This window comes from Equus caballus, chromosome 22 (genome assembly GCF_041296265.1).
Source record: "Equus caballus isolate H_3958 breed thoroughbred chromosome 22, TB-T2T, whole genome shotgun sequence".
Taxonomy (NCBI): Eukaryota; Metazoa; Chordata; class Mammalia; order Perissodactyla; family Equidae; genus Equus; species Equus caballus.
Window position 1 is genome coordinate 49,000,918 of NC_091705.1, and position 14,386 is coordinate 49,015,303.

At 48.7% G+C, this 14,386-nt stretch overlaps 1 protein-coding gene across 2 annotated transcripts in view; it reads right to left on the reverse strand.

Annotated features, from left to right (window-relative positions):
* Positions 1 to 787: 787 nt before the first annotated feature.
* TAF4 (TATA-box binding protein associated factor 4) overlaps positions 788 to 14,386 on the reverse strand; it is a 75,726-nt gene continuing 62,127 nt past the window's right edge. For both annotated transcript variants that reach the window (XM_001490975.5, XM_070247484.1), the window contains one exon: positions 788 to 2,282. In XM_001490975.5, the coding sequence (XP_001491025.4) occupies positions 2,115 to 2,282 (168 nt within the window). In that variant the 3' untranslated portion in view covers positions 788 to 2,114. The remainder of the gene's footprint in view (positions 2,283 to 14,386) is intronic.

A 14,386-nucleotide genomic window follows, 5' to 3' on the forward strand; every position in this document is an offset into this window, starting at 1 on the left:
AGCAGGAATCTCTGCTGTTTAAGCTGCCCATGTGCAGTGCTTTGTGACAGCGGCCCCAGGATGCTGGTTCAACAGTCACCATAATGAGAACAGTGTTTTCCAGTGTGACTTGAAAATAAACCCACACACTGCGGGAGATCTGTCAAACTAGTTAAAATTAACGTGAAAACCAGACAGCAACTCCAATGTCGCCAACGACCGGCTACGTGGGGTGCCCAAGAGGCAGTGAGCGGTGTGAACTCAGGCGGCTGAGCCTCTGACGTGGGCCCCTCAGGAGCTGTGGTTCACCAAGGCCAACCTGTAACACTAATGACACAGGTGAGGCGGGGGCCTCCTGGAGACCCCATCCTTCTCCGTCACTGTGGGTCCACCACAGGGCTGGGGCCACCGAGTCACCTAGGCCAGGCTCACCAGGGTGTGCTTGTGTGTGTGGACCCCCAGGGCCTTACCTTGCCTCTCCCAGTGGTACCCCAGCTCATCTGCATGGACAGGAGCCCCGGTGTCCACACAGCACAGGTCCATCCGTGTCCGAGGTGGGGTGGCCCAGACTGTGAGAGCCTGCAAGGTGTGGGCTCAGTTGCCGGGCCCTCCGACTTGACGCACACGGGTCTTACTCTGCAGCGTGGTGGTCCTGTCCTTGGAGGTGAGGTGATTCCTACCAGATTCGCTGGGTTCTAGATACTGATTCTAACAAGTAGCTCATAAATAAACACCTCAGCAGAACCAGAGTTGAGTCTCTGGCAGGAGAATCTACAACTGGAAAACTGGGAAAAACAGGCAAAACAAATACAGATAAATTTGTTTTTAATAAAGGAGTTAATTTTCTTTCAATCCTATATAAAACAATAGCAATTAAAAACTTCATTTTTGAAAGTAAAATATTTACATATGAACAAGTAACTGTGCAAAATTTACATGAAAAAATGGAAAGACAGGGATTTCCTAAAAGACAAAATAAAAGGTGTAACAGTTTTCAGGTGTTGATAAAAAATACTGATCAGCATTCAGTTCACACTCGCGCCAATTAAAGTCTAACGTGAGAGTTCACACGAGAAAGCCCAGGTATTTACAGTCATAAAAGTACTATCAATAGACAATTTAATACAATAACCTCTGAAAATATAAAGAACCAATTAGTATATTTGCAATAAAAAAATAGGTACAAAGAAGGGGCTTTGCTCTGGACATCTGTAAAGTTGGCCCACAGCTTGCATACAGTCTCTTAGCAAAATAATTATAGTTTACAGAGCCATTTTTATGTTATGTGCCAAAAATTATGTACAATTACTGACAAAATACACCAACCATTTTTCAACACTTGATTCACACTGAGAAACAGTCTTTTGATGATTCTTCTCAACTTTGATTTTATTTCATCTAAGTTTTCACTTTTAGCTAAAAAACACAGTGCAAGTAAAATATATTTATGCTGAAAAGGTTTCCATTTCTTTTAACTTTACAGCTTTACAAACTATAGCAAATAAAATGCATTTGTACAGATGCTGACCACACATTCAGAAGGAGCCCACCATCACGGGCTCAACTAAGCAGAAAAGTGATCAAATTCCGAGGCCAGGGCATTATGATGAATTGTGTATCCTCGAGAATTCTGAACGGAGGGGAGAGGAGAGGAAGGCAGATAAATAGTCTAAAAAATCAGTTTGCTTTGCCAACTGACTAATACAAAAATAAAATAAATGAAATGAGGTCATTGGCTGTAGACACACACCTACGTAGTAAGTTGGGTTGAACTAAACCAAATGCACAAATAATGAAGAAACCACTAGGAAGTGACAGAGGGCAGCTAGTTATTTGCTAAACGATTCCATCAGTTTTTATATATGGCTTGTTTGGCAAGAAGGCCACTCAATCAAAGATGAGTTAAGATTTAATTGTCCTTTAAGAGTACCCACAGCTCTGTACGCTCTGTTACAGAAACGTGTTTTCTTCCATACTGAAGAGTTGACTTAGAAACAGGAATATAAAACTGTTCCATTGTAAAGAGGTGGCTGTTTTTTAAACAATATCCCATTTGCTTGTTACAAAAAGGCGTAGTCTGCAAATATATAAAAACGTCCCCAGGCGTCTCCGTCTCAGATGCCGCCCGTCCTGTGCTACTTAAGGAATGCTTTGTAGAGCAACAGTGAATGGCTTGTCTCACGCTCATTTTCTAAACAAAATATGAGGTCCCTGAGGTTGACCCGCGTGATCCTTTGCCGCGTGAACTGTCTGGGGGTTCCGACGCCGGAGCTGCCTGGGACCGCCGAGCCCGGGCCCGCGCCCTGGTGACGAGAAAGGAGAAGACAGCCGAGTTAGTGGTGCGCAGAGGTGGGCAGAGCCCACGGCGCTGGAGAAGGGGGCAGGGGAGGTGCCGGCCCAGGACGACATGCCGTGGGGCAGCTCAAGTCTCCCCTCCAGGTGTCCCAAGGAACCCTGATTCTGGAGGGAGCCAGGCTCAGGACAGGCTCCTTCCCACAGGCGTACTCACTGAGCTGAAGCGCTTTACATGTCCCTAACGGGGAGGGGTGAGGGCAGGGGGCACAGACCCCTAGGCGGACCTCCAGAACTGTGCTCTCGGGCACCACTCAGAAGGCTAACCCCGTGATTCCCTACAGAGCTCAGACTCTGGCCCCTGGGGAGTGAGGAAGGAAAAGTGGTGGCTCCTGCCCCAAGGGGATGGCAGAACGGTGTCCCCGACCTCCACATGTCAAGGGGGCTCAGGCGGGCCGATGCTGCACCGGGGCCAGCTGTGTCATCCCTACTTCGCTGACAAAGGTGCATTCCCAATGCCACAAGGTCTACACTCCTGGGCTGGGTGGCTGGTTGTAAGCCGGCTGGACAGCAGTCCTCCATGTTACCACGGTTATCCGTGGCCAAGAGTGGGACGCCCTGTCCCTGCTGGTGTAAGCGAGACGCTGCCGTCGCCGGGCTGACAGCAGCAGTTTGGCTCAGGGTCTGCACACTCGGGCGCCTGGCGCGGCCGGCCACTGGGGGCCCAGCCTTCCCTTCTGAGAGTACGTGGAGGCTGCTGCTTGAGGAGACGGAGTTGCGGGGCTGGTTTTCCTGGAAGCACCTTGTTGTCACTTAGCAGCAGTGTCCTGTGGTTTCAGCACGTCACCAGCTCCATCTGACACTCTGGGAGCACAAACCACACAACTCCCAACTGGACGCTCTCGTTTCTTCATTCAGGACGAAAACTAAGTGTCTGTATTCTGATGGTTAAAGTTGCTCATGTATATTTCAAGTGCAAAAATTATAATGGTATTTTTACAGCATTTTCTCCAAGTTTAAGGTGGGAGTGATGAATTCTAGGCCGGCTGAAGAGCCCTGCTGGATGAGGCAGCAGCGCAGCGAGCGGCCAGCAGGTGGCAGGCGCGGACCGCGGCACGCAGCGCAGCCTCGTCCCTCCTCTACCTGGGCCCCTCCACCGCTGGCAGGGGCCGGGCACAGCTGCTCACGTCCTGTGCGTCTTAAGGCACGCACACGTGTCTTTGACTGTTAATGACAGTTTCTTTACACCCCCTTCAGACACCCTTGACCATCAGGGTCCCTCCTGCAGACCGGAGCCTCCACATCCCTCTGGCGACTACTTTTCCTCGTTTGAAAGAACCGTTTAAGTTTTTTTGGTGGTTTTCCCTGAGTCTCCATAACAGCCCTAAAGGAGCATTTCATGTAAGGGACCAACAGCACCCCTGAAAGGCTGTGTTGAAAATTAACAGTTTAGAGGAACCAGGAGGAAAAGGGATTCCACTCAACGGCCACGCGCAGCAGGGGGCCTGCTGGTCTGGACCCAAACACCCAGGGGGAAGCCGGGCAGGCCACAGCAGAGACCAGTTTCTGGAAGGAAAGCTCGGGGGGGGGTGGGGGAAGAGGCTCCTCCCGCCTCCACTACAGACATCACCGCCCCAGCTGTGAGCTCAGAGACAGGAGCACATCACTCATAATGGACTAAAATGTCTCTGACCCTCACTCTCAATTCTGGACTGTATTTGATGTTTCTAATTTCAAAATAGTTCAATGTTCAAAAACAGCTGGGACAAGTGTGAGGAGCTCGCTTCAGGAGCAAAATTTAAAGGGTGCTAAAACTCTGAAATCAAGATTTTATTTTAATTTTTTTTTTTTAAAGATTGGCACCTGGGCTAACAACTGTTGCCAATCTTTTTTTTTTTTTTCTGCTTTATCTCCCCAAACCCCCCCGTACACAGTTGGGTATCTTAGTTGCAGGTCCTTCTAGTTGTGGGATGTAGGACGCCGCCTCAACGTAGCCTGACGAGCGGTGCCATGTCCGCGCCCAGGATCCGAACCCTGGGCCACCGCAGTGGAGCGCGCAAACTTAACCACTCAGCCACGGAGCCAGCCCCAAGATTTTAATTTTTATTTTTTAATTTTTGCTGAGGAAGATTAGCCCTGAGCTAATATCTGTTACCAATCTTCCTCTTTTTTTGCTTGAGGAAGATTGTCCCTGAGCTAACATCTGTGCCAATCTTCCACTGTTCTGAATGTGGGATGCCACCACAGCGTGGCAGACGAGTGGTCTAGGTCCAGGCCAGGGGTCTGAATGCACGAACCTGGGCCACTGAAGCGGAGTGTGCTGAACTTACACACTGCAGCACAGGGCCGGCCCCAAGATGAACAATATTTCAATGCTATACTTTTTAGAAATTGAAACTGGTGCCTAAACATCCCAACAGGCAAGCGTCGGCACAGCCCTCAAGGGCCGGCCAGGGCACCACAACCACAGCTCCTGCCCCCTCGGGTTCTGGAGGTCAATCACAATTCCTCACGGTTAATGGACTTCTACGAAAAGCCTGTGCTCAAAGATATCCTACTTGATGCTCAAATTACTTCTAATTACATGAGAAGAGTGCCGTTTTTTCCATTTCTTCCCAAAACAGGGGCACACCCGTTTGCTGTCTTCCCTCCAAGATCTTTGATCATGTTGCCCTGTGGGTGTTCTGGCCTCGGGAGAGGGTCACAGGGACCCGGTGTCCAGCCTGCAGGGCGAGGAGAACCCGGGCCAGCTCCAGAGTCCCTGAGGGAGGCCCTTGGCCACAGCGGCATTAAAGCTCCACCCACTGCAGCCTAACGACCCCAAGGGGGGACCCAGGATGACAGAACACTCCTCCAGGCAAGCCCACCAGCAGCCCCGGGGGAGCAGGCTGCTACCAACTTCAGCAACCCTCACGCTTCATCAAAGGGGCTGCTCTGCTTTGGGTATTTTGTTTTTGCAGGCACCGGGGTTAAAACAAAGCGACCTTGGACACAGCGTCCACATTCTCCTGGAGCACCAGCCTCCCTCAAGAAATGGTCCTGTGAAGACGCATCGGTCCTGTCACAGGACTGTTGAGAGGACTAATAAAAGGAGGCTATTTCTTTCGAAGGCAATCTTTCCACTGTCAAAAACCCCACAATCAGTCTGACAGGCAACAAACACTCAGTGTAAACAGCAAATGGGGAAAAGCACCTCCCATCCAATCCCTCCTGGCTCATGGGGTCGCCTTGCTCGGGAGGCCACAGCTGTGCACAGAGGGTGGCACCTGCAATGGTTGCAGGGGGAGGAGCTCCTGGCACGGCTCCGCCCTCCCCAGGAGCGCCTGCCGAACTGGCCCAAGAACATCAGCCCCAGGGCCATCACACCTCAGGGACTGTCTCAGGGGAAAACTGCCACCGCAGGGGCCATGGGGCCCACTGGCCTCCTCTCTGCTCCCCCAGGAGCCTCGTTCGACAACAGCTAGGGCCCCAAACCACGAGCGGCCAGGAGCACCGCCAAGGGGCCCTCGGGGGAGGGCGTCCCTAATCCGCCCATGTCTGGCGTTCAGCTAGATGACCGCGAGCAGTTTGGGTCAAAGTGCCGTCAGTCCCCAGTGTCACTCTGACCCCCTCCACGATGGTGTGGCTCCCAAACTGTGTATACTCCATGTCCACGTCCGCACTGCCCATGAGACGGAACATGTACACGAGGACAGGCAGGGAGGGTGCCGTGAAAAACAGCAAAGCGGCGGAGTCGCGAGGTCCCCGGGTGAGGAGAACGAGCATCGCTCGCACGAGGCCGAAGACAACGTGGCTGCCGAGTTACCCCAGTAGCTCCCACTGTCTCCCCAAAGACAGTTCAGAACAAGAAGGCAGACACAAGTCTACACGGACGTCACCACCCCCTCAGCCTAACCTGAAAACGGGGAACACCCACATCTCAGAAGGACCACAGTGAGAGAAGAACCGACGCATCCTGAGCAGGGTTCCCCTGCGCCACAAGGCCACGTGGCAAAGACCCAAAGGAGGGAAAAAGCAAGAGGCTACAGCCCCTTGAAAGCCACCGCCAGGAAGGCTGGTCCCCCCTGTCTGAGCGCCCCAAAATGCCGGGCACCCAGAGCACGACTTGGGCGGGCACAGGAAAGCACGAGATACAGAGGGGGCCCCAAGTGCACGGCTTCTGAGAAGCCCTGAGAGAACCGGGGGTGACGGGAAAGGAGGAGGGGGAGCCAGGGCCCTGCAGGAAAGAAGAGCCCGCCCCCCAAGGACACAGACCCTCCCTGCCACCAGGACGGCGGAGACCCACTCAGCCTCCAGACCGAGGCGCTGCCAGCAGGGGGCGCCATCAGACCGTGAAGCTGGCCAAATACCCAAACCACAAAACCGACGAGGGAAAGACCAGCGAGGCCACCCAGAACCCGCGCAAACCTGCAGCTCCACACCGATCAGACAGACGGCCGGGGAAACAAGAAAACTGGAAGTCAACACTTCCAGCAACGCAAAACGTACTTAAGCATTTGAGGACACGAAAATTGGAGGGGAGGAAAAACAAACAGTGGAACAGAACTAACACACCATAACCCAAGAAAACTTTTGAGAAACAGAAAAAGACCAAAATCTACACACTGAAAGGGCCTAGTAGGAAGCTGGGAAAATCCACCCATAAAAATCAACTCTGACAGATTCTCACAAAACTGTTTTCAAAGATACAGAGGCAGCCTCCAGGTAAAAAGAGAAAACAAATTACAAAGGCAAGAGAACTGACCTGGCATCAGGCCTTCAACACCAACACAGAAAGAAGGCAACCCTGGAGCAGCACTAAATCAACACCAGAAGAAAGTGGGAGCCGAGGGTCTGATTTCCAGCCAATGGCCCCATGTCAAGGCCACGGAAAACAGGCAACACACAAACCCTCCGGAGCTCTGCACGGAGGCCTCCGCGAGGGCTCTGCCACGGCTGGGCGCCACCCATGTGAGGGGCAGGCAGGAATAAGTATTAATATGCACGTGCACAAAGGTGAGGACCGGTGGAAGACCAAAGACAAAGCAAACATAATGAACCAAAGAAGAGAAGGAAGGGGAAAGCAAAGAGAGAAGTGCAGCCAACAGGCAGGGCTGAGGAAGACCAGCCAGAGCTAACAGGCTGACCAGGAAATGGGCAAGTACACCAGGGTACAGAAGCCATTTTAAAAGTCCAACAGTAACCACTAGAATACAATTAGAAACCTTCCTAAATACAAACAAAAAATTTTAATTAAAGAGCAAAGAATGCATATCTCACTGAGAAAGAAACAGCAAATATAAAAAATACACATAATTATAAGATATTATAATAGAGTCAAGACCAAGCATGTCAGTCATATTAGTAAAGGTGAACAGGCTTAACTTACCTATTAAAAGAAAAAGCTTTTCAATTCAGCTCAGAAAATGAGACCCAGCCATGCGCTACACCTAAGAGACGTACCTAAAACACAGTGAGTCAGAAAGGCTAAAAATAAAGGGAGGAACAGATGCATTCTAGGCCGACGGAAAGAGAAAGAGAGCAGGGCTGACCGTCCTGATTGAGGACACAGTAGAACTGCAGCCTACCGGACAAAGACGGCGTCATTTTAATGCTGACAGTCCTACTTCAAAATGAAGACGTAACATTTATAGATATTTAGGTACCAAATAACATGGCAACCCTCATTAAAAAGCAAAAACTGCAGGAGGTGGAAGGAGAAAAAGATAGAAACACACTAGTAGCAGAAGGCTCTAGACCACCAGACCCAGCAAAAAACACACCAAGTGGACAGAAATAAGCAAAGAGACAATCGGCGTAATCATTAAGGTACATTTTACAGAACTCTTCAAGCTCCACACCCCATCAGGAGGACACACCTTGTGCTGTATGCTGCTCGAGCACGAGGAAGGGAGACGTCGACTGAGTACAGCACGTGGCTCAGTGGCACACCACGCTGCTGCAGGAGAAAAGAACGAGGACCTCTGTGAGACACGGAGTAAGTTCCAGAACACAATCAGTGAAATGGCAAACAGCACACAGGCCCTGTGCTGTGCCACCCTTCAAGGAAGCAAGCAGGGGAAACAAAGAAATACGCTCGTGTGCAGATGGACGGAGGGAGACAGCGCCATGCAGGCGTCTTCGTTCTGCTCTGACTCTTGCAACAGTGGCAATGCTTTGCCTCAAAAACAAACAGTTAAAATCAACCAAGATGTGGGGGAATCCAAAATGGAATACAGACAGCAAGGAAAGAAGCCCCCTGTACTACAGATGAACAATGTGATGATGCTGAGAGGGACGGCAGGAAAGGAGCTCATCTAAGTAACTGTGGAATGCAGACTCCTGACTGGGTACTATACGGCTAAAGATAAGAACGGTGCAGAAATATTATAACTAGACAGTACACTTCTTTCTCTCAAGATTTAGCAATTCTGAAACTCTTTTATCTGTAAGTTAGGATTGAACAAATAAGTAAACTTATTGTGGATAATGAGAATCAGGTTTCTCACATAACGAATGAAGGACAGCTGGGAGGGACCCTTTGGTGTTAGACTGGAACCTGAGGTCTAAGTGGAAATCCACGGTTTTTAGCACAGATGCAGATGGACAGAAACAAACACAGTTGAGCGTGTGTGCGTGTGGTAGTGCACTATCCCAGCTGTGCCCTCTGAGGTGCCTGGAAGCAGGACACCCCAGGAGCACGAGCACACCTAGCACCCAGATCATGGTTCCTTAACACCACTCTCCAACAAAAGGAACCAGGCTCCCCAGAGAAATGGTTGATCCCACGGTTATGGCAGGAAAAATCTAAGCTAAGCCTGGAACATTTCATGTGAGAAAGTAAGAATCTTCAAAGAACGATGGGTCACGTCGAAAGGACATGGGAGCCGAGCTGAAGGAGCTCACAGTGGCCAACACTGGGGCCATCTGAGGAACAAAATACACAGATGGCAGCAACAGAGCATCACTTCTAGAACAGAACAAACACGCACACCAACATGCGTCAGTAACTGGAGGACTAAACAAGTGGGGGAGGGGGACGGGCTCGCTCTCATTACAGCCGAACCCCCAGGTAACACCCGGGGAGACGGAGAGAAAGCTGCCATAAGACAGACACCACCTAAGAGCTGACAGCCGAGAACATCACCGAACGCTGAAATCAGCAGGAGAAACGAAGAGGAAGACCGGGAGAGCAGCGCAGTGTCTCGGTGCCTCCCGAGAGACTTCCTGCAAAGGGAGAAGAGGAACCTACAGCAGAGGCACCGACAGACGCCACTGCAGCCCAGTGCCCAAAGGTGTCATCAGCACTGGGACATGCAGACATCACGTGCCTCCTGATGCCACACACTGACAAGGACATGTCACTTTCGCAATATTCTAGCCAAAATTATATAACCTGGATTTAATCATGAGAAAACATAACATGTACCAAATTAAGGGACTTCCTACCAAATAACTGACCCATACTCTTCAAAAGTGTCAAGATGAGGAAAGACTGAGGAATTGTCACAGGTTGGAGGAAACACGATGAGCCAACGCCACGAGGAGTCCTGTGTAAGATCCTGCGATGGGAAAAGGACATCAGTGGAAAAACTGGTAAAAACCAAAGAAGGAGAAAATATTTATAAACGACATCTGGTAAAGGACTGTTATCCAAACTATATAAAGAACTCTGAAAACTCAACAATAAGAAAACAAACAATCCAATTAAAAAATAGGCCAAAGATCTTAACAGACCCCTCACCACATACAGATGGAAATAAGCACATGAAAAGATGCTCCATATCACACATCATCAGGGAAACGCAAATTAACACCATGAGATGCCACCACGCACCCATAAGAATGGACAAAATCTGGAACCCTGACAATGCCACACGATGGTGAGGATGTGGAGCAACGGGGACTCACATGCGTGCCTGGTGGGAACGCAAAATAGGTCAGCCACTTGGGAAGACAGTTTGGCAGTTTTTTTACAAAACTAAACATATTCTTACCACACAATCCAGTAATCGCGTTCCTTGGTATTTACTCAAAGGAGCTGAAAACTTACATCCACACAAAACCTGCACACAAATGTTTACAGCAGCTTTACTCATGATTGCCAAAATTGGGAAGCAACCAAGACATGCTTCAGTAGGTGAATGGATAAATAAACTGTGGTCCATCCAGACAGTGGAGCAGTATTCAGAGCTAAAAAGAAATGAGCTGCCAACCAAGAAAAGACGTGGAGGAACCTTAAACGCGTGTCACTAAGTGAAAGAAGCCAGTCTGAAAGGCTGCTGCATACGGTGTGGTTCCAACTATCTGACGTTCTGGAAAAGGCAAAACTACAGGGACAGTGAGAAGACCAGCGGTTGCCAGGGGTTGGGGGGCGGGATGAATAGCTGGAGCACAGGGGATTGTCAGGGCAGGGGATACTGTGTGACACTATAATGGTGGACACACGTCGTCATACGTTTGTCCAAACCCACAAATGTACAAGACCAAGATGAACCCTAAGGTAAATTGTGGGTGCTTATGTGTCACTGTGGATTCACCACCCGTAAGAAACGTTCCACTCTGATAGGGATGTTGCTAAGGGGGAGGCTGTGCATGTGTGGGGACAGGGAGTACAGGGGAAATCTCAGCACTTACCTGCTCTAAAAAATAAAGTTTACTAATTTAAAAAATTGAACTCTGAAAAACAAACTCAAATAAGGTCTTTAGTTAGCAGTGTCATCCCAGCGTCTCATGCGGGGGGAGCTGGGTGAGGGACGTATGGAAACGCTACAGTACTTCTCTTCTGTATCTAAAATCAGGTCAAAATAAAAAGTCTTTTTGAAAAAGACATACATCAAGGAAATAATGCTAAACTCAAAAAAAGAAACTGAGCATCATGTCTGACGAAGAAAAGCATATGGAAGACTGCAAAAATTCTGGATTTAGTGTTACTCGATACCTGCATAACAACAAGTGTCCCTAACATTCAAAAACAGGCAAATCTGACAAGGCATGAAGGAGTCTCAGGAACAATCCTTGGAGACGTGCTTCTCCGCGCTCTCACCCCGGCTCTCCGTCTGTCCCGCCGCAGTCCACACTCCTCCCTCGCACCTGCCCTCCACGTCAGTTTGGAAGCATATGCTCTGCTCCTATGCATCATGGGTAACTTCCTGGATATCTGAGCACCTACATCAAACATTAATCAGTGTGCCCTTCCCATCTACCGTCCCCTCCCAGCAGAGGGACCCCAGCGGCCAAAGTGGCTGGGAAATTGGTTACATTGGACAAAAAAACAAATATATTGAGAACAATGGGAGCTAGGTTTCTCATTGAGAAGGGATTCATAAGCAAGGGAAGGGAGAAGGCTAGAAAGAGCCCTGGGCGTTGATTAGAATCTGAGTGCTCACATGAACACACAGGACTGTTTTAGAGACAGGAAGGGTCATACACACACACACACGCACACCTATACACATGCATACAGTCCTGGGCTCTGACTGCAGAGGGGCCTGGAAGCAGGGACCCCCGTGCAGCAGTCAGCACACACTGCGCTCAGATCTCGGTCTCTGGACACCACCCTCCACTGAAAGGAAGAGGGCTCCCAGGTGTAATTGCTGGTGAGGGCAGGGCAAGTGCGAGAGGGACCTGGTCACCTCCCACGCCAGTAAAACAGGTAACGCTTAAAGAGCAAGGGCAACGTTTCAAAAGGATATAGAAACCAGCATGAAGAAGCTTCCACTGACCAAATCTAGAAATAATGAGAGTATTGATTACAACCCACTGAATACAACAGGAATCCATGAGTCCATAGCACTGTGATGAATGAATGAATGGATGAGGGAGAAGGGAAAGCTCTTCTTCACAGTAGAAGGCAACTAATAAATGTAGAAAGTGTGATGGAAACAGATAATCACAATTTGGCACCTATCATGGCGTCACTGGTTCTGGCGGGAGTCACGAATGGGTGCAGAGGCTGGTGGAGGTCTGGTGAGGAGCAGAGTATTGCACAGTCCTGCATAACTCCTTATTAAATGTTAATAAATACTAAGAGAATAATGAGGTCTGTAGAGTGGAAAAACCTGGACGATCCCAACTTAACAAGGTGACCAAGGTCAAGGTCATCAGTGTAGCAGAATCCATATGATGGGCCTCCCACTGTGATGAACTGAGCACACAGCACCATCGACACAGAGGTCTGTCTTTCTGCCAAAATCACACAGACCCAGGCTGAGGATCATCCTACAGAACAAAACGTCTGTCCTCTTTACCACTGTCAAGAAAGGGGAGATTCAGAAGAGACTAATGTGGCATGCTAACTGGATGCCACACCTTCCTGGACCAAAGAGAAAAGAGATGCTGCCATGACAGGTGGTGAAATGTGAATGGGCCTGAGGACCGGCTTGGGGGGGGGGGGCGTATCAGTGCTCATCTCCTGGGGAGCGCTGTGCAGCAGTAACGCAGGAGAGTGCCTGACAGTATCAGGATTTAGGGGAGACAGGGCATCGGATCAGAAAAGGATCTGAGATATCTATGTAAATAACACATAAACGCACATACACACGCACATGTGCATGGAGAGAGACAGTGATGAAGCAAAGGTGATAAAGTGTTCAGAATCGAGAACTGAAATGAAGGGAGTTCTTTGTACTTACTCCTGCAACTTTTCTATTGGTTTGAAACTATTTGAAATTAAAAGAAAAACATTTTGAAAAAAGCTAACCAATATATTCCAGGAAGATGGCAACAGAGGGAGTAAAGGTTATAGATCTTCCAAAAGGCCCATACAAAATACAGAGCAACCAGTCAGCAAAACCGAAACCAGCTGACAATATTTAGAACAAACTAGCGCAGATGACCCGCATGTAGCCCCAAGCCTGAGGCACCACACGACGTGCCGGAAGAGGAGACGGGCAGCTGGGAGTGCAGCAGGCCTGGAGCCCAGGGGTGGCAGGTCTTCGCCAGGAAGAGTGGCAGGTCGCTTGAGAGCAGCAGCTAAACCTGGGAGGGTCCTCTGCAGCCAGCAGCAGCCTACCCTCAGGCCCTCTCCCACTGACCTGGCAGGGCCCCATCGGCACAGGGCCTCAATCACAAGAGACTCTGCGAGGGGTGAAATCAACGTTGAGCAGGATAGGGACAACGGAAACAAAGAAAGGTCCACATAAAAGTCCAAGAGGAAAGGAAAGCCGTGAAATCTTAGACAGCAAGCTGCCCTGTGTCATCACTCAGGGAAAACACCACGTGAGGAGCTCAGTGATGTCAGCAAGCCTACCTCCAACTGCACCTTCTCTGAAAAGTTCAAGAAAACCAAATTCACACAGAAGTGAGCAACAGAAAGCATCAAGGTCAAACCCCATAGAAGTCCCTGTAAGGAAAACAGAATAAGGAGCAGACTAAAATCCCCACCAATGATGAAAAATACCCAAAAGATGTCATGAAAACGAATCAAATTATAATGTTCCATTTCAAAGCAAGCTACAGACATTAAGAAAAGGATAACAGGCAAGAAAGGACAACATAAATCATAACCAGCAAAATTTAGAAATGAGGTGACAACAAAGAAAACTAGAAATAAAAGAAATTTTCATTTGAGAAACAAAGACTAAACTAAAAAGAACACAAGAGCAAATAAAACCTTAAGAAGTAATTAAGAAGGTGAAAAGGATGAAAAGTATAAAATTTTTAAAAAAGAGATTAAAAGCATTCAAGAGGAAGTGACAGATACTGATGGCAGGTAAAGTAGATACAACCTATGAAGAACAGGAGTCTCTGAAAAGGAAAATGAAACAAAAAAATCATTAAAGGAAATGTACCTGAATGAAAAAGATCTGACACTGCATGTTCAAAAATCACAGCTATGCCTGAGAACACCAACCCAGAATAACCAATTCCAAGTAAAATTAAGGCTTTAAATTTAAAGAAAAGAATTCTTTGAGCAAAAAGAACACATAATATACAAGAGAAATAAAACTACATTATCATCAGACTTTGACAGCAAGACTTTATGCCAGAAAAAAAATATCTGCAATAACACATTTAAGATTCTCGAGGAAAGAAAATGTGAGCCGAGGATTTTACAGCTGTCAAAACTGACCTTCAAGTATCAAGGGCACAAACCGTCATCAACATGCAAGAATTTGGGGAATGCTGTTCCCAT